This window comes from Salmo salar, chromosome 25 (genome assembly GCF_965601325.2).
Source record: "Salmo salar chromosome 25, fSalSal1, whole genome shotgun sequence".
Lineage (NCBI taxonomy): Eukaryota > Metazoa > Chordata > Actinopteri > Salmoniformes > Salmonidae > Salmo > Salmo salar.
In genome coordinates, this window is record NC_138315.1 from 16,757,958 (window position 1) to 16,778,203 (window position 20,246).

The 20,246-nt window shown below is 43.4% G+C and overlaps 1 protein-coding gene across 9 annotated transcripts in view; it reads right to left on the reverse strand.

The window, feature by feature from the left end:
* Nucleotides 1–20,246, reverse strand: part of LOC106586262 (dedicator of cytokinesis protein 9) — a 122,673-nt gene that overhangs the window by 20,147 nt on the left and 82,280 nt on the right. For 5 of the 9 annotated variants that reach the window (XM_082968935.1, XM_082968938.1, XM_082968940.1 and 2 more), the window contains exons 8-29: nt 11,190–11,364; nt 10,007–10,059; nt 9,374–9,448; nt 9,145–9,285; nt 8,367–8,579; nt 8,122–8,244; nt 7,587–7,669; nt 7,026–7,148; nt 6,564–6,643; nt 6,221–6,408; nt 5,856–5,921; nt 5,645–5,737; nt 5,387–5,510; nt 4,028–4,146; nt 3,087–3,170; nt 2,869–2,958; nt 1,687–1,802; nt 1,402–1,471; nt 1,180–1,305; nt 1,003–1,074; nt 282–428; nt 43–126 (exon numbers count right to left, since the gene is read on the reverse strand). In XM_082968935.1, the coding sequence (XP_082825061.1) occupies nt 43–126; nt 282–428; nt 1,003–1,074; nt 1,180–1,305; nt 1,402–1,471; nt 1,687–1,802; nt 2,869–2,958; nt 3,087–3,170; nt 4,028–4,146; nt 5,387–5,510; nt 5,645–5,737; nt 5,856–5,921; nt 6,221–6,408; nt 6,564–6,643; nt 7,026–7,148; nt 7,587–7,669; nt 8,122–8,244; nt 8,367–8,579; nt 9,145–9,285; nt 9,374–9,448; nt 10,007–10,059; nt 11,190–11,364 (2,445 nt within the window). The remainder of the gene's footprint in view (nt 1–42; nt 127–281; nt 429–1,002; nt 1,075–1,179; nt 1,306–1,401; nt 1,472–1,686; nt 1,803–2,868; nt 2,959–3,086; nt 3,171–4,027; nt 4,147–5,386; nt 5,511–5,644; nt 5,738–5,855; nt 5,922–6,220; nt 6,409–6,563; nt 6,644–7,025; nt 7,149–7,586; nt 7,670–8,121; nt 8,245–8,366; nt 8,580–9,144; nt 9,286–9,373; nt 9,449–10,006; nt 10,060–11,189; nt 11,365–20,246) is intronic. The other 4 variants (XM_082968937.1, XM_082968939.1, XM_014173354.3 and 1 more) reach the window with 1 other exon arrangement.

The window sequence follows — 20,246 nt, forward strand, 5'->3', positions numbered from 1 at the left end:
TTTGTAATGAGTCATCATAATGATTTAAATCATGATAACTACCTTGGGGTCTCCGGGCACAAAACAGTTGATGTAGTTGTTGATCTGCTTGAAGACAAAGCCTCTATCCATCAGGGTGAAACAGCGCTGTGGACACAGGAAAGAAAGGACATTTCCACATACAGCTCAGAACAGTGGATATCATCAACCTCTAATTAACACCAATACATTGTTATTATCCCGAACCAACTACAAGGAGGACCAACGGAGCTAGACTAGCCAATCAGACGGCACCAGCTGACCTTGATGAAGACAGCCAGGCTGTGGTTGGCGTTCCGGGCTGCGTCCAGGTTGTCCTTGTACTTCTGGGTGATGTGGGGCATCATCATGTTGACCAGGGTCTCCACCGTGTGGTGGAAGCCGACCGAGAAACGCTGGTTCCTGGACAGCTGAGAAACAGAGACAAGCTGTTACCGCCAGAGCTGTTACTGTTCGTGGTGTTACAGTACATTTTTTATTTGATTTAATTACCTTTTTGGTTAGGATTCTAGTAGGGCCAAGAGGCTCACACATGAAACTCATATACAACACTAATTTCCAATGTGGTGCATGAAGAGCGACACACTTCCAACAACAAGTTGTTGTGTTCCTGATCCCACCACAGCTATTCCCAGAGAGAGGCCATCCCAGTGAACCACCACAAAACCACAGCAGAGGGGGAATCCTTAATGGAGTGTCCCTGTTTCCTCTGTTTAGTGTGGCACACTCCTAATGGTTCCTACAGCAGCTTCCTGATTATACACGGCCATGCCAGAGAGGAAACTCAGGGCTATGGTTGGTTAGGAGAGATTGCTGTGGATAGCATTGAGGCGATGGTTAGTTATGGCTGTGCTTTATTCTGTGGGAGGAATGTGGCAGCCCACATGGCTGTGCATGTTAGGAACGATCACTGATAAGCTGACATTTCTATAAAAGAAAAATGAAGACTTAGTTGGCTTAGTAAAGTGTCAACATCAGACTTACCTTGACTTTACTGCTCTCAATCAAGTACTGGGCCATGGACTTTACTAAGGCTTCGAAGAAATACCAGGAGTACTACGAAACAGAGATACAGAAACAAATACAAATCAATGCCAACATGAAACCTGATGCAAATGTCCATCGTCTCCTTTTCCACACTAATGCTGTGCTATCTATTACCTTAAGCAGCTTGTTGCTGGTGAGGAAGTCTGTGGAAGGCTTTAGAATTGCAGTCATGGCTTTGGCCAGCTCCTCATGTACTGTTCTCGTGGTAGTGGCTGTGTATGGCTCGGTCTTAAACACATACTGAACCAGGAAAGAGACAAAAAAAAAGAACAGCTTTTCTATAAACACAGCATAAGAAAATGTGCCATATGATAAATGGACCAGTATGACGATTACCTTGACATATGATCGCAGGTAGTGCTCCAACCCCTCTTCGTGGCACTGGGCAACAATGTGAATCATGACTCTGAACGGGGCAAAAAGCATGTGTAAGAGTTCTGCAATAATAACATGTTTGTGGTTTATGTCAACACTGAGGCTTCCATAGAGAACCCAGTGTACCATGTCTATGGCTATGTCCATAACGGCAGCCTATGCCCCATAGAGTTTCCCTATGGGCCCTAGTCAAATGTATTGCACTAGATAGGGAAAAGGGTGCCATTTGGGAGCCAGACCACTGACCTGGTGACGTTGACGGCCACCTCCTCATGGGTGGCACTTGTCAACACCCGGAACAGCTGGTTGAGAGTGGTGGGCAGGAACTTAACCATCACGTGACTTTCCATAGCATGAAGACTCTGAGGTGGGTGGGGGTAGAATGCAGTAAATAAGATGCTCAAGGCATTGTGTTCTGAACCTGCAGAATATCATCCACAAGCACATTAAAGAGCTAGACAGGGTTAACTGCATGATCAGAATTGACTTAATCGATAAAACTATTCTGAGTGGGAGATAAAACAAGGCTACATGAGAACAAGAATCAGCTTCAATGTAAATGCTTGGTGGCGTACTGTAAACATTCCCTCCCATCCTGGCTCTAATCAGTCTCGGAGTCTATGAGGGGGTGAAAGTTCCATCCCACATCCAAAAGAGGCGGGAAAAAAAACAAACACAAGCTTGCGTAAGAGGAAACGGAAGTCGCACAGAATAACAGGACACACCTGAGAATAAGCATGTGTTAATCACACAAACACGTCTATCCTGGAATGAGGCAGAGCGGGGCACTGGTGCATCACTGGGTATTTAGGATCTTAATTTGAGACAGTTTGCTACAGCAGGAAAATAATCCTGTGGCAACAGGAAATGTGAAATATGTGGATTATAATTAATGGACATTTTTGTAGGGGTTGATACATTATTATAACAGAAGATCAAGTGTAAAATTTCAAAGTGGAATTTAAAAACTTCAGAAGCCTTTTTAAACCCCAAATACACAAAGTGTTTCCTGCACTGCAGGAAAGTTCCCCTGCAACAAGGTGATCAAATTAAGAGCCTACATTTGTAGGGGCCGCTAACACAGCCAAAGCCGGCCAAATAATTTGGCAACCTGCCAGTGAAACGCTCTCTGCTAAATCCTGATCTTGTGTGACCCTCTTGCCATTGTTTGTGTGCTGTGGACTAGTGTGTTTACATGAGCACCCCAGAGATGCATCTGAAAATGTCGATGTCCACAGGGGGACAATGGAGAGAGCACCCGTGGATTAGAGCCTAGGGTCATGTTAGCATTGTCCCACCCCAGCCTGAGGAAACAAGCACAGATTTCTAAACATCCTGAGGAAATCAGAGTGATGGGTGACAGGTGCTGGGGAGATGTGACAAGCGTCATTTCTGTCAGACCCATAGGTGCCACAGTTGCTGCTTTACCTTCAGATACTTGACCAGCTCTCCTGCCGCCACCTGGGCTACAGACTCTGTGCTCTGACAGTGGGCAAAGAAATTGTGCAAATGTTGATCCTATAGAGGAAAGAAAAAAAAGGTAGAGCTGTTAGAACACAAGATTTCTAGAAAAGACAATGGAGAACAAGCCTTTCAGAATCCTGGGTCAGTTGTGTCCCTGAGCTAATCTGTGAAATGATACCAACCTGAGTGTACACTGTGGAGACGAGGTGAGTGGACACCTTGAACAAAGGCTTCCCTCCATCCACCCATTTGATTTCAGGATGCTGCTGCGTGAGACATGGGACATATTTCAATCATAAAAACAACGACAGTGGTTATCATTGGTTATGTACTGGATCACGCAACATGTATTGGTGATGTATTTAAAACGGCACTCCGTGATAGGAATCAGTGTAGCAATGCCACAAGAGGGTAGGACATATTTCAAACATTGCTTGTTAGGGGGAGGTAGTTGCAGAAACGTATACAAAATGAAAGGCATTTAAGTTTACCGTAGGTTGATCCAAAACAACGCTGACAACAGATCTAAAGCTAAAGATTAAGTTGAAACTCACATCAGTAAATAATTCAGCCATATATTCGCATGCAATTAGCTTAATATTGTTTGGTCACACTGTTGTACGCTTTCACATTCCCTGATTGGATAATTACATCTCACACAACCTTGAGGCAGACAACAAGTAATCCCCACAGTGCCAACTCTAATTTACAGGCAGGGCACTACACACAAAGGTTAAGTCTGTGGCCCACGGCTCTACTTTCTTTCACGGCCAAAATAGGTTCGATTTTACTGATCTATAATGACTGGATAGGTTTAAATCCGATTGCTTTAAACCCATTATGTTCTTTCAGTCTTGCGGTGATGAAGGACGGGGCGGCAGGTAACCTAGTGGTTAGAGCGTAGGGCCAGTAACCGAAAGGTTGCTAAATCGAATCCCCGAGCTGACAAGGTAAAAATCTGCCCCTGAACAAGGCAGTTAACCCACTGTTCCTAGGCCGTCATTGTAAATAAGAATTTGTTCTTAACTGACTTGCCTAGTTAAATAAAAAAAGAAAAACAGAGCCACGGAAAGGGAGAAGGAAGCCACAGTGTGTGTGTCTGTGGGAGTGAAGGGAGCGCTACCTTGCTGACACCCTCCTGACAGCTGAGGTAGCCAGCGGGCAGGTTGGCAGCCACGGGGACGTGACTCTCATTCATGATCACCCTGCCATCCTTCAGCAGAGGCAGCCAGGCGTAACCCACTGGGGAGAGACAAGGACAAGAGACAGGACTGTCAGTCTGCTCACAGACAGTGTCATACCCATAGAATTAGGAATTAGAAAACTAATTCATTTACTAGGATCTCTATGGTCACGCCCAACAGTGACTCAGCACTGGGAGAATAGGGAAGAATGGAAACTGGCACAGACACAAATCGTTATACTGGGGAGGGCAATGGAAAGAAACGGGGTGGATACAATGAATTTGCATGGCTTAACACTAGACCTAGGCCTTGAGGGCTGTATCCTAAGTAGGGTTGCAAAATTTCAGTTCCGGTTGGAGGATTGCCTGAAATCAGGAGGGAATAAGTAGGAAACCTGGAACACTCCAACCAGGATTTCTGAAGACAACAAAAACAGGGAATTTATTGAAAATTCCCGGAATGTATTGAAAATTCCCGGAATTTTGCAAACCTAATCCTGGGTCTGGTGTCTACCTGCAAACTGGATGTAGTCTGTCACAGTGCCATCCGTTTTGTCACCAAAGCCCCATATACTACCCACCACTGCGACCTGTATGCTCTCGTTGGCTGGCCCTCGCTACATATTTGTCGCCAAACCCACTGGATCCAGGTCATCTATAAGTCTATGCTAGGTAAAGCCCTGCCTTATGTCAGCTCACTGGTCACCATAGCAACACCCACCCATAGCACGCGCTCCAGCAGGTATATTTCACTGGTCACCTCCAAAGCCAACACTTCCTTTGGCCGCCTTTCCCTCCACTTCTCTGCTGCCAATGACTGGAACGAATTGCAAAAATCACTGAAGCTGGAGTCTTATATCTCCCTCTCTAACTTTAAGCATCAGCTGTCAGAGCAGCTTACCGATCACTGTACCTGTACACAGCCAATCTGTAAATAGCACAGCCAACTACCTCATCCCCGTATTGTTACTTATCCTCTTGCTCTTATGCACCCCAGTATCTCTACTTGCACGTCATCATCTGCACAACTATCAAGTGTTAATGCTAAATTGTAATTATTTTGCCTCCATGGCCTATTTTTTGCCTTACCTCCCTACTCTTCTACATTTGCACACACTGTACATAGATCTTTCGATTTTTCTCTTCTTTTGTGTTATTGACTGTACGTTTGTTTATGTGTAACTCGGCGTTGTTGTTTTTGGTCACACCGCTTTGCTTTACCTTGGCCAGGTCGCAGTTGTAAATGAGAACCTGTTCAACTGGCCTACCTGGATAAATAAAGGTGAAATAAATAAATACCTTGTGTCTCCACCACGTCTCTCTTCTTGGTGCTGGCCTTGCTGTTGCTGTCACAGCTGACGTGGAAGAAGGTGAACAGCAGATGGTGCTTCTCGTTGAGCTGGGTGGGAAGCTCCATCTTAAACTGAGGGACAGGAACAAAAATATACACCCTACGGGTTAGCAAGCATACATGCTGCCACTGCTTCGTCTGCTTACTAATCATGACTGGAGCTGTCTGTATAAAGATGGCCAGGTTGGCTTGTTATAACAACGTACCTCATCATAAAACTCTGGGCTATGTTGGTGATGTAATACTGCAGCAAATGCATTTTTGGTAAACAGGGGTCCTCCTGGTCGACCATAGATGCACTGTGGGTAATAACAACAGTACGTTTACTCCCCTAAGTAGTATGCAGTTCTTCTGCTACCAAATGACACTGTGGCTTCAGGAACTCTGCCAGAAGGAGTCATATGACTAGGAGCTTACCTTGAGCGAAACAGCCTCCTCCTCATCCGAGTCCTTGAACTCGATGCAGACAGCTATGTTTCTAGCCTGAGGGGAGAGGGAGGAGAGAGACAGAACAAAGCTGACCTACTTGAAGATGCTGGCGGGAACACATTTCTGCTGTACTGTCTAGAGCAAAGTTTCTTTCTCAGTTTGAGAAAGTTGGACAAGTTACAAGTACCTTACCACTACTATGCAGTCATATGAAATGCAATAGCAAATAGCGGAGTTGATACATCAGTGTACAGACTGCGTCAAAATATGATTCATGATTTGAAATTCACGTAAATGTACAGTATACATAATTTGATCAAACAGAAATGTAGGGTCAATGTTTGTGACTATACCTTTGTGAAGGATTTTTGGCTGTCGTACTTCAGGTGCCTGGGGTAGACATAGAGGTGATTGTTGTAGATGGTGAACGGCTGGGAGCACTTGGCTATGCAGGGAACAAACTCCTCCACTTCAAAGAAGATGTTTGTCTTCTCACTGCTCGCAAAAGTCTTCACAGGAATGTAGGATGAGGTAACACAACCTACGAACACGCAGACACAGAACAGACGGGGCGAGGGGGGGGGGGGGGGGGGGGAATCAAATAAACAGCCGACAGATAATCAGACCAACCTGACGTTAAAAGAAACCGCTTTCATCTTTCATGTTCCCAGTGTGAGCTGAGTTTGGAGTGCTTACTTGTCAAGTCAGGGGCAACATTGTCAATGGTAACGTCTAGGTTTCCTAAGATGACAGGGAGCTTGGCCATCTTCTCTGGCCTAGGGAGGAGAAGCAAAATAAGCAGCGGTTAATGCCTTTGTTATCATCTACCTAGGAGGACCTGATGGAAAACAGGCAAGCCTCCTGGAAACTACCCTGTGAACAGACAGAACCAAAGAGGAGAACCAAATATTTGTTAAGGTGGGAAAACATCTAGGGTACAAGGCCTTCATTGTGAAAGAGAATCTCTGACCATCTAGTCTCTAAAGCCATCAAACCTCTATATGGGATACAGCTTAAGAAATACCCACTGTTATAACACTGTACTCATTCAGAATAAGCAAGAATAATCCAAATGAAACATTTCTGTAAGATATAGTACTTCAACAACGAACTACATTTTGAATTCCATTAAGGGCAGACAGTAGGAGAGTTACTAACTTTCTGAAGTCAGCCAGCAGTTTGAACATGTCGTCGTTGGACAGCTTGTTGCTGTCCTGTCTGTAGATGGCGGAGAAACGAGCACTTTTATCCAGCGTCCCCGATGCATCTTTGAACAGAGTCCTGCAGGGAAGGAGAGATGAGAATCATTAAAACCCAGGTCTGTTTCCAGTAGGTCTCTGGACAAAGATCTGCTGATGTTCCTGTCAGGGTTTTTTCCCCTGGTCTGGTATCCTGTGACACCTTTAATCTCTTTCCAGACACCATGGGTAGAGAGCTTTTTCCACAATTCATTGAAGAGTGATACATTTACCAGTGCCAAAAAGGGAAAAACAGACATAGGAAATTCCCTACCTTTACTGTGCCTGGGAATGAACTCAGTCTTTTTCATTTAATCTAGACATTTTGTTCTCTATCCTTTCAAAGCGATGCCATATTCAGTAGACGTTGGTTACATATTGTCAAATTTCTCTACTGATGAAAATATATTCCAAAAAGGTAAAACATCTGTCAATAATCTCTTTCAATAAACATCAGTTCAGGTTAGTAACCGAATAGTACCTGGCGGCCCATGCAAAAGGCATCCTGTACTGGCCCAACCGGCTGCAGGCCAATTTGGCATTTTTCAGGACCTTCTGTGCCACCTGGTGGGAAAGAGGAACAGTGTGTAAGTGAAACCACGCTGGTCTGACAACACAGACAGAGGTGATGGTCAGCACTCCAGCATATCTCCATATCACCAGCATATCCTATTGAGTTAGCTCTGAGGCCTGCCAATCTCCACAAACAGGCACGGACACAAACACATATGCAAGCGTACACAAACACACACGCAGGCACCTTGAAAACGGTCCCTAATGCATTTCAGATTCTCTCTCTCGGATCCCATTACTGCTCGTTGTACCCCCTTTAACAGCACGTAACCAGATTTGTATAGCCAAAACCAATGCTTTTGGAGTGTTGTTGTAACCAGCCAGCACTTATGACATGGATGATTTTCTCATTTGTTATGTGTGGAATAATCAAATGAAATTTGCTGAGCGTGGGGGAATTGACTGTTGCGTTTTGTGATGCAGAGGCCTGGTACAGAGCGTACCTTGGTGGAGTCTGAGCTTTTCATGTAGGGCTCAGCACAGTGGGTGATTCCCCCCTGCAGGACCTTCTCAATGCGAGCCACCAGAAAGATATCTGGGTGTGGACACGTTACAGAGAACACTCCCTGTGGAGACAGAAAACCAAGTCATAACAGATATGAGTGAACCTCGAAAACCACATCGTCATATTGAGAGATTAATAGCTCAAAAGATTGTACAGAGATTAGTATCTCTAATATCTCTTCACCTGTCTGGGGTACTGCATGGCCCCCTCAGGCAGGCCGTGGACCCCCCTCTGCACCCCCGGCAGAGCGTCCCCTCCCCCGTTCATGTACGGGCTGCTAGGGTTGGGCACTAGCTGTCTGACGGACGGGTGATTCAGGTCCACGTAGAAGTCCGACGAGATCTTCCTGCTGTTCTGGATGTCAAACAGCGACAAGGTCACGTAGAATGGCTCCACCTGCAAATGAAGTAACAGTTTGAACAGTAGAGTATGAGAATGAACCTCCAGTCTAGTCTACGCCATTTATAGATGAGCATTGTGATGACATAGTGAGCCAGAAGGTTGGACAAGGGACTGACAGTGTCATTATGTCAGGTCTGTATCGGTGTGTCTGTCAGGACTATCAGTCAGGTCTGCGCCTCAGTCAGGTCTGCGCCTCAGTCAGGTCTGCGCCTCAGTCAGGTCTGCGCGTCAGTCAGGTCTGTGTTTCTCTGAACAGGTTGACATGTTCTCTTGGCACTGGCCAGCCTGCTGTGTGTGACAGCAGGAAACTGCCCTCCATTAGACAGCGCCTTCCTTCATTACCGTGGCTCTCAGCTGGTTACTATGCCAACCCAGTGCTCCGTCTTGACAAAGACAAACAGCAGTGATGACGTAGGCTAGAGATGTGATCCCTCCACCCCTGTCTTTCGCTCTCTAATCCATTCTCCAGAGCAGATACTATACACTACGATGATAACACACTGACTGTACCAATTGAACACTGACTCATTGAGGACTCTGAATAGGACATCTGGCTTACGTTTGTTGTTGGTCCCTCCTCGTTCTCCGCTACACAGCTTTGCAGGTTGAAGGCCAGGTCATTGCAATTCACCAAAATGCGCTTTCCAAACTTCTCTTCAAACTGCTTTATATCAGGCTCAATCCCTGAGAAGTCAAGTTTCTAAAGATACAAAAAAGAGATTTTGAATCAACATTTGGAGCTGGGAGGGATTGTCAAATACCTTTTGGGAAACTTGATAGTTACTGACCTGTGTGTCAGGGTCCAAGGTGAACAGTTTCAATCTGGTCTCGTTCCTCATTTTCGATTCAATATCTCTTGCACTCTGAGGACAAGAAATTTAAACCTCCTTAAGCAAAAGGTTTTCAAATTGAACTGCTTTTATCATTAGAAAAAGGCAGACTGTTCTTCAGGGCTGACACATGGATATGAGCTCCTAGGAGACAGTCAGATGTCCATCTTAGAGCCCAGGCTGTTACTGGAAACCCAGCCGTTGAAGTCTGCACAAGCACTTCAGCAAATGGCCATGGAAATCTCATACTGTAGCTTTTCTCTATAGGAACTTATTAGATTTTGGTTCCTCTCCTTTTTGTGGTCACTTTTCAAACAGTGGGAGCTGTCATCTGTCTGTGTATGTCTAACCATAGATAGAGAATATATATATATTTTTTATATGAGGTGCTTATCTAAACACAAGCAGAGTTAAAGCTAAATAAATATATTTTTGTAGAGGCCGCTACACTCCTCTGAGAGGCCTGACTGGCTGCTCCCTACCTCCCATGGTGAAGTGATTTCATGGTGCAACTACATTATGTCTCATGTGAACAGGCCCCGTAGGGCCCTTATGCTTGAGGCAGCGCATTAGTGAAAAGACAGGACCTACCTGAAAGCTGTCCATACTCCCCAACGAACCATCTGCCTTTCCCAGCTCGTCATCTGCAACAGAAAAGAGAGCAGAGCACTCTCACTGGAAACAGAGCCAACACACGATTCAACAAATCCACTATTTCATAGGTTACAACTCTATTAACCACACCTCTTCCTTAAATCGCACGCTACTAACACTTAAGTACAGTAAACAGTGACTTAGACTGCCCTGAGAACAGAGCAGGCCTCAGATCAGATCCTAAGTACCAGGGTTGTTTTCCCCCTCGGAGAGCGTGATTAATAAAAGCTGAGGGGTTACTGAGATTAGCGGGGTTCTTTGTGCAGACATGGCTCTTTCCTCCTGGCTCAGGCCTGGGATCAGACAGGAGGGGAGTATTAAAAACCTGGGTGGCCCTCTAGCTACAGCATCACCATAGACCAGGAGATGTCTGGGAGATGTGTGGGCGTAAACACAGAGTTCAGATTGACTGGTATTGTGTGCCACATAGACAGACAAGAATGCTAATGATGTGCATTAGCTTGTACAGGATCTAGTCTATGTATTTATACCACTGTCCTTTCGGATCTACCTCCTAGGCGTTTTTAAACTACTCTGAGCCAACTACACTCAATTAATGTGGCGCTTATTCCATCAATGTGAGCGGCAGGTAGCCTAGCGGTTAAGAGGTTGGGCCAGTAACCAAAAGGTTGCTGGTTCGAAACCCTGGGCCGACTAGGTGAAATCTACCGACGTGACCTTAAGCAAGGCACTTAACCCTAATTGCTCCTGTAAGTCCCTCTGGATTAGAGCGTCTGCTAAAGGACGAAAATGTAAATATGTAATACCCTAAAACAGGGTTATTTACATGGGAGTGTGATTAAAGGGTGCAGGCCAAATACATCCTCTTCTCTGTGGCACACTGTAAACTACAGACTAGAACAGGCCTAAGTACACCTTATTTACACGTTCCTTTCCCTGACAGGCAGATAAGTGTACTGCAGTGAACCCTGGGATGTTTTCTTTCTTTTACTGGCACTATGAGAAGCACAGTATCCTTGTACTAGGGGTTTTGTTGGTGAATGATATTTTAAACAGAATTCACAAGGAAATCTAATGCCCGTCTATGTCTCTCATTACCTCCCATCCCATGAACCCACGCGAGCATGCACGCACACAGACACGGCACACAAACACACACCATCGTGGATGTCCCCGTTCCGCTTCTCCTGCATGGCGATCTCGAAGCTGCTGTGAAGGATCTTGTTGAGAGTGCTGGTCCAGTCCTCCATCTCTCCCTCGCTGTCGGCAGCCAGCAGGTACGTGCTCTTGTCCTGCATCTTCAGCTCAAAGGCAAAGCGCCGCACCTTGTTATTCTGCAGACAGACACACAGAGGAGAGGAAGCTCGGTGAGACCATCATTGTCTATGTAACGCTGGAGTGGAAGTTGCTAAGGAATAGCAACAGTTTGATTAGAGAGCAAGGATCAACTCCAAATACCGAGGGACGTGCTCTCCAGAAAAAAAAACTACGCCGTAGCATCACACAAAACAACATCAGTTGAGTTGACTTTTTGAAAAGAGGACGATTACAGCGTGTGCAGGTCGAGTGTGCCTGTGTTTCTTACAGTCGAAAAACAAACGCCCAACTGTGAATCAAACGTTCCGATCCACCATCCAAAGTTAACCTCCAATATTTAGTCAGGTCACCAGAAGGCAGCTCCTGCTTAGTTTTCTGATTTATTTCTTGAAGAAAGCGTTACTGAAAACAACTCCTATCCTCTCCCTCTTTGCACATTTCATCTAGTCACACACTAGGGTAAGAAAATACGAGGAAACAGTAAAACTGGTATGTGTATATATTTGACAACGATAGCATCATCGTCCATAAATCCTATATTTAAGAAAGCTTTAAAAAGTGTTTCTTTGCGATAGTTAAAAAGAGACACGGAGGAGAAAAAACATCTTATTAGCATAAGAGGGAACACACAGCGGCACAGGGTGGAAGAGAGAAAGTATTTCCATATGCGCAACAAAAAGTGTAGTGCTGCCAAGACTAGAGCTGAGCTCTTATAAAGGGACTGGGTCTGCTGAGGGAGTCAGTCAGCAGCACTGGGCCCGAGCTGTGGAGTCGACCTACGACCCCCAAATCAGCCAGCCAGAGTGATGTCACCGCCTCAGGTGGGCCTCAGAACCTCCCGATGCTGGTGATTCAGTCAGCCGCCATAAACTAACCACCGTAGTTGAGTAATGTTACAGTATGCATCCAGGCTTTGACCCTCATGGAGTTAACTTAAAATGTCCAGGAGAGCTAAGTGAGGGAGGCTGAGGTGCAGTAATTCCGCTGTTGTGTGAACAACCTCCCCAAAACATTGCCGGAACATTTCTAAATAAATCATGGGCTGAGTTCGCCCACGTGGGAGTTCTGATAAAACACTGCATTACATTAGGCCATGCTTTAGCTACCATGGTTATTATTGCAATAAGGAGGAGCCTTTCATCCTGCAGAGAGGGAGGAGGATGGTAGGGAGGGTCATTAGCTCAAGACCAGTAAAGTAAACAGTAGATATGGGGGTGTTTAAGATAGGAATGAGAGCGGATTCATCATCACGGGATTAATAACCAGGGTTATTAGAGAGAGAGGAGGAAGACATTTTGTATATATTCTCAAAGTAACACATTAGCATTGAGTAAATGTTTTCTACTTAAAGATATGAGTAGATAATCACACTACTGAGCCACATTCATTTCTGTAGGTTGTGAATCCTTAACGCAGTGCTATTGAAACTTTTTCAGCGGGGTCCCATTTTTTTGGCCAGAATTTCTGCGGGGCCCATTTTTTGGCTATCCTATTGCAGTTCCCCCACGACCTGACTTTGTATACCACCGCCTTAACTTCCCCCTTAAGCAGCAAGGACTCCAACAATGCAAATGAGTGAAATATGCAGGACTGGTGTTTAGGACAGTGGTGGAAAAAAACCCGATCCATTTGTCATACTTTAGTAAAAGTAAAGATATCTTAATAGAAAATGACTCAAGTAAAAGTGAAAGTCACCCAGTAAAATACTACTTGAGTAAATGTCTAAAAGTACTTGATTTTAAATATACTTAAGTATCAAAAGTAAATGTAATTGCTAAAATTGAGTTAAGTATCAAGGATAAATCATTCCACAAACCAGACGGCACAAAAGTCTATTTTTTTTAAATTAATGGATAGCCAGGGGCACACTCCAACACTCACAAACAAAGCATGTGTTTAGTGAGTCCGCCAGAACAGAGGCAGTAGGGATGACCAGGGATGTTCTCATGATAAGTGAGTGAATTGGACCATTTTCCTGTCCTTCAAAGCATTCGAAATGTAACAAATACTTTTGGCTGTCAGGGAAAATGGCGTAAAAAATACTTTTTTTTTTTGGGGGGGGGGGGGGGGGGGGGTGTAGTGAAGTAAAAAGTACAGATATCACAAAAAAACGACATAAATAAAAATACTTTAAAGTATTACTTAAGTAATTTAAACCACTGGTTTAGAACACAAAGCCTTGGTAACTCAACTCCATACATTACGCAGAGGGAGATGAGGATCTTGGAAGCATCCTCTGGTTCTCTCATCATGGAAAGTTTGAGCAGCACTGGGATGGGAAGGATTATGATGGGGGTGTAAGAGAATGGCTGGAGACAGGACACCAGACCTGAGATCAGATCACACAGAGAAGGTCCTCCTAGTGAGAGGCTCCTTCAGAGAGACGGCCGGCAGGCAGCTGGCCACAGGGCCGTCAGGTGGATAGCATCAATACGTTTGTGTGTGCGCGTGTGTATGTATTCCTGTTCATGTGTGTTGGCCTATCATAAAAGAGCAGGGAAAATCGTGCTGAACGAGCTTGGGGCCAGAGGGGGAGTATGACGTCACTCCATATGCCAATAATTGCAGCGTTAATCAAGAGCAGATCCCAAGACCAGCTGTTGTGGTTTACAATTAGGAATATTATCTTGCCCATAGAATGCGAAACCTCCGCAAAAATCAAACACAGACCTGTCCAGAGTGGATAGCATACATAGACAACTGACAGGAAACAGAATTCACCAAACTACTTCTTTTTTTTTTACGGAGGCAGAGGCACCACCATCTTTGTTCACTTTGCAGAGGGACACATCTGGTTGGCTAAAGTTTGCTAGCTTGGGAAGTTAAGCTTATAACAGTGAACCTTTTTTGTGGGATACACATAAGGCAAGTGTAGGTCTTGTGGCATATTCTGGTTAAACTATCCCCAATTCAATGGAATTGCAACCCTCTGCATTCTTCCATCACATGTACAGCTGATTCTCAAGATCTTGCACACTAATGAGATGCTGTTGAGCCCCACTATTAACACTGTCTGAGCCAAGGACTACATTCTTTCTGGTACATTTTGATTACAATACTGGGTGGGGTAAATATATTTTATATGACATATGATTTTTTGTTTACTAGTAAATAGTAGCCTACAGCAAAGTGTGTTTAAATCATTTCTAACGTGTTTACAATTTCTGCTAGTTAGTCTCAACACCCACCTGGTGGAAGGGACTTTGTGGATCCGAGGCTCTTTCCCTGTTCCCTCCATCATCCTCCAAATCCAACCAAAAAAATGTGTCTTACAAACGAGTTGTTTAACCTGTTATGGCTAGGGGGCAGTATTTTCACGGCTGGATAAAAAACGTACCCGATTTAATCTGGTTACTACTCCTGCCCAGTAACTAGAATATGCATATAATTATTGGCTTTGGATAGAAAACACTCCAAAGTTTCTAAAACTGTTTGAATGGTGTCTGTGAGTATAACAGAACTCAAATGGCAGGTCAAAACGTGAGAGATTCCTTTACAGGAAGTGGCCTGTCTGACCATTTCTTGAACTTCTTTGCCATCTCTATCTTTTACAAAGGATCTCTGCTCTAACGTGACACTTCCTACGTCTTCCATGGGCGCTCAGAGCCCGGGAAAAACCTGAATGTCGTCATCCCAGCCCCAGGCTGAAACACATTATTGCCTTTCTCAAGTGGCCGATCAAGGGACTGTGGGCTTAGGCGCGTGCCCTGGCCGCCCCAGTCTTTGTGATTTTTCCTCTGTTTGCCGAAAAGGAGATTCCCGGTCGGAATATTATCGCTTTTTTTACGAGATAAATTGCATAAAAATTGATTTTAAACAGCGGCTGACATGCTTCGAAGTACGGTAATGGAATATTTCGAATTTTTTTGTCATGAATTGCGCCATGCGCACGACCCTGATTTACCATTTCGGATAGTGTCTGGGACACACGAACAAAACGCCGCTATTCGGATATAACGATGGATTATTTTGGACCAAACCAACATTTGTTATTGAAGTAGCAGTCCTGGGAGTGCATTCTGAAGAAGACAACAAAAGGTAATCAAACTTTTATAATAGTAAATCTGATTTTGGTGAAGGCTAAACTTGCCGGGTGTCTAAATAGCTAGCCCGTGATGGCTGGGCTATGTACTTAGAATATTGCAAAATGTGCTTTCACCAAAAAGCTATTTTAAAATCGGACATATTGAGTGCATAGAGGAGTTCTGTATCTATAATTCTTAAAATAATTGTTATGCTTTTTGTGAACGTTTATCGTGAGTAATTTAGTAAATTGTTAGCAAATTCCCCGGAAGTTTGCGGGGGGTATGCTAGTTCTGAACGTCACATGCTAATGTAAAAAGCTGTTTTTTGATATAAATATGAACTTGATTGAACAAAACATGCATGTATTGTATAACATAATGTCCTAGGTGTGTCATCTGATGAAGATCATCAAAGGTTAGTGCTGCATTTAGCTGTCTTCTGGGTTTTTGTGACGTTATATGATAGCTTGAAAAATGGGTGTCTGATTATTTCTGGCTTGGTACTCTGCTGACATAATCTAATGTTTTGCTTTCGCTGTAAAGCCTTTTTGAAATCGGACAGTGTGGTTAGATAAAGGAGAGTCTTGTCTTTAAAATGCTGTGAAATAGTCATATGTTTGAAAAATTGAAGTTTTTGTATTTTTGAGGAATTTGTAATTCGCGTCACGCCTATCATTGGATATTGGAGCAGGTGTTCCGCTAGCGGAACGTCTAGATGTAAGAGGTTAATCTAACTGCTTAACTATTTATCTGTACATGTAATTGTATTTGTTGTTTTTTTACAAATTCTTTCCCTAATCTTTACAGGAAAATGCCCCAGGCACTATCTAATGTGTGGAGACATTTCACTGCAGCTAATGCAGAAGGAAAAGCTGTGTACATTTGCAAATACTGTGCCAAACCATATGTGAAGAATGCAACAAAGATGCAGAATCATCTGGCCAAGTGCATAAAGTTCCCTCAGCGTTCACAACAAGCGTCTGACAAAAGTCCCTGTACTTCTATTCGAGGTGAAAATGATGAATCGGACACCTTATCGATAGCAACAGCTCGTAATCCTCCTGGAATCATACGTTTTTTTGACTCAATGGAGGAACGTAGTCAGAGAAATGCTGATGAATGTGTTGCTCGAGCTGTGTATGCAACTGGTTCACCTCTGATGCTCTCAGGAAGAGATTTCCAAATGTTCTTTGCCCAGCATACACCCCTCCAACCAGACATGCTTTATCTACTAATTTGCTGGATTCAGAGTTCAACAGAGTTCAAGTGACGCTCAAGCAAATCATAGAGAAAGCAGACTGTATTGCAATCATCTCTGATGGGTGGTTGAATGTTCGGGGGCAAGGAATAATTAACTACACCTCCACCCCTTAACCAGTATTCTACAAGAGCACAGACACAAGGGACAACAGACACACCGGTCTCTACATTGCAGATGAGCTGAAGGCATTCATCAATGACCTTGGACCACAGAAGGTATTTGCACTGGTGACAGACAATGCTGCGAACATGAAGGCTGCTTGGTCTAAAGTGGATGAGTCCTACCCACACATCACACCCATTGGCTGTGCTGCTCATGCATTGAATCTGCTACTCAAGGACATCATGGCACTGAAAACAATGTATACACTCTACAAGAGAGCCAAGTAAATGGTTAGGTATGTGAAGGGTCATCAAGTTATATAGCAGCAATCTACCTCACCAAGCAACGTGAGAAGAATAAGAGCACCACATTGAAGCCGCCCAGCAACACCCATTGGGGTGGTGTTGTCATCATGTTTGACAGTCTCCTGGAGGGGAAAGAGTCTCTCCAAGAAATGGCCATATCACAGACTGCCGATATGGACAGCCCCATCAAGAGGATCCTCCTGGATGATGTAAGGAAGAGAGTGGTAAGCAGCCTGAAACTCCTGAAACCTATAGCAGTGTTCATTGCACGGATTAAGGGAGACAATGCCATCCTGTCTGATGTTCAGACTCTGCTTGCAGATATAAGAGAAGAAATCCGTACTGCCCTGCTCACTTCACTGTTGCTCCAAGCAGAGGAAACTGCAGTTCTGAAATACATAAAAAAGCGTGAGGACTTCTGCCTGAAGCCCATACATGTCACAGCATACATGTTGGACTCCAAGTATGCTGGCAAGAGCATCTTGTCTGGTGCAGAGATCAACAAGGCCTATGGTGTCATCACTACCGTGTCTCGCCACCTTGGCCTGGATGAGGGCAAGGTTCTTGGCAGTCTGGGGAAGTACACTTCCAAGCAAAGGCCTTGGGATGGAGATGCAATATGGCAGTCGTGCCAACACATCTCATCAGCCACCTGGTGGAAGGGACTTTGTGGATCTGAGGCTCTTTCCCCTGTTGCTTCCATCATCCTCCAAATCCCACCAACATCAGCCGCCTCAGAGCGCAACTGGTACTTCTTTGGGAACACACACCAAAGCACCCAACAGGCTGACCAATACAAGGGTTGAAAAATTGGTGGCCGTCCGGGCAAATCTGAGGCTTTTTGAGCCTGACAACGAGCCATTCTCAACAAGGTTGGAAAGTGACAGTGAAGATGAGGCCTCAGAGTCTGATGTTTAAGAGGTGGACATTGAGGAGGTCCAGGAAGAAGACATGGAAGCCTGAGAGGAAGACAACCAAAGCTTTAGTTTCTAGACTATCATTTTACAGATGTATGTTGAAAATGTTTTTGGGAGATGCGATGGATCATTGGGGATCATTCAATATTCCCTTTCTTTTGTTGTTCAGTGAAATCATCCCATGTGAAGAGTCAACGCATTTAATTAAAGTTCAATTCATAACTAAATTGTTTTTTTTTTATTTCTATTGGATGGATTTAATAATTTGCTATTATGTCTACTTATAAGGTAAAAGGTTTATGTTTCTGTCTCCATATGATATGGTAAATATATCCAATGCAAAAAAACATCTACTTTTAAATGGTATTAATAGGCATATATTTCCATTAAATTCCCAATTATTCCCATTAATTCCAACGGAAAGTTTCCACCTCTGAATATACCACAAAATGTGCAACCCTACTGTACATACAGTGCTTTCAGAAAGTATTCACACCCCTCGACTTTTTCCACATTTTGTTGTGTTACAGCCTGAATTTAAAATTGATTACATTTAGATGTTTTGTCACTGGCCTTCACACAATACCCCATAACGTCAAAGTGGAATTATGTTTTTTGACATTTTTACAAATGAAAAGGTGAAAGGTCAAAAAAAGTTCAGGAGTAAAAATGTGCTTACCAAGTGCCATAATAAGTTGCATGGATTCACTCTGTGTGTAATAAATGTGTTTAACCAAATTTTTTATGACTACCTCATCTATGTACCCCACACATACAGATACAAATTTCAAACACAGATTCAACCACAAAGACCAGGGAGGTTTTCTAATGTCTCACAAAGAAGGGCACCTATTGGTAGATAGGTTAAAAAAAAGAAAAAAAGCTTAAATTAAATATCCCTTTGAGCATGGTGAAGTTATTGTTTTGTTTTGTACGCTTTGTACAAAATAGTTCATATCACGTCCGCACAGTATGATACGGCGGTAAAATGCATCCAATTATAATTCAGTATGTATTCACATATGAATATTACAGTTATTAGTTACACTTCGGATGGTGTATCAAAGATCCTAACTCAGTGGCTGGAGAGGAAGGAAACCACTTAGGGATTTCATCATGAGGCCAAGGGTGACTTTAAAACAGTTAGAGTTTAATGGCTGTGACAGGAGAAAACTGAGGATGGATCAACAACATTGTAGTTATGCCTAGTATACTAACTTAATTACCAAAGTGAAAAGAAGGAAGCCTGTACAGAATAAAACATATTCCTTAACATGCATCCTGTTTGCAACAAGGCAATAAAGTAGTATTGCTAAAAATGTGGCAAAGCAATTAACCTTTTTCCCTGAATACAACGTGTTATGTTTGAGACAAATCCAACAACACATTAGTGAGTACCACTCGTCATATCATCAACCATAGTGGTGGCTGCTTCATGTTATGAATATGGATGTAATCGTTAAGGACTAGGAGATTTTAAAGATTAAAAAAAAAAAGAAACGGAATGGAGCTAAGCACAGGCAAAATCCTACAGGAAAACATGGTTCAGTCTGCTTTCTACTAGACACTGGGAGAGGAATTCACCTTTCAACAGGACAATAACCTAAAACACAAGGCCAAATCTACAATGGAGTTGCTTACCAAGAAGACAGTAAATATTCCTGAGTGGTCAAGTTACAGTTTATACTTAAATCTGCTTGAAAATCTATGGCAAGACTTGAACATTGCTGTCTAACCACGATCCAACATTTTGACAAGCTTGAAGAATTTTGAAAATAATAACGTGCAAATATTGCACAATCCAGGTGTGCAAAGCTCTTATAGGCCCAAGAAGAATCACAGCTATAATTGATGCCAAAGGAGTTTCTAACATGTATTGACTCAGGGAGCTGAATACTTATGCAACTACAATATTTGAGTTATTTAATTTGTATTAATTGAATAAATAAAATGATTAAAATAATTTTTTATTCCACTTTGACATTACAGGGTACTGTGTGTAGACTGTTGACAACAACAAAAAATAATTGAATCAATTTTAATCCCACTTTGGAACACAACATTTTTTGAAGATATCCAAGTGGTCTGGATACTTTTGCAAGGCACTCTATACAGTAAAAGTTGCCATACTTTTTTTTATTTTTTAACACCAATATTTTGAGCATCAACCTTTGTTGGTTGTAGAGCACACACCATAAACCTACCATTCAAAACCTCAGATGGTCGATGAAGAAGAGAAAGCGTTTACCACAATCTATATACTGTGCAACACATTTTAACTAAATGGAC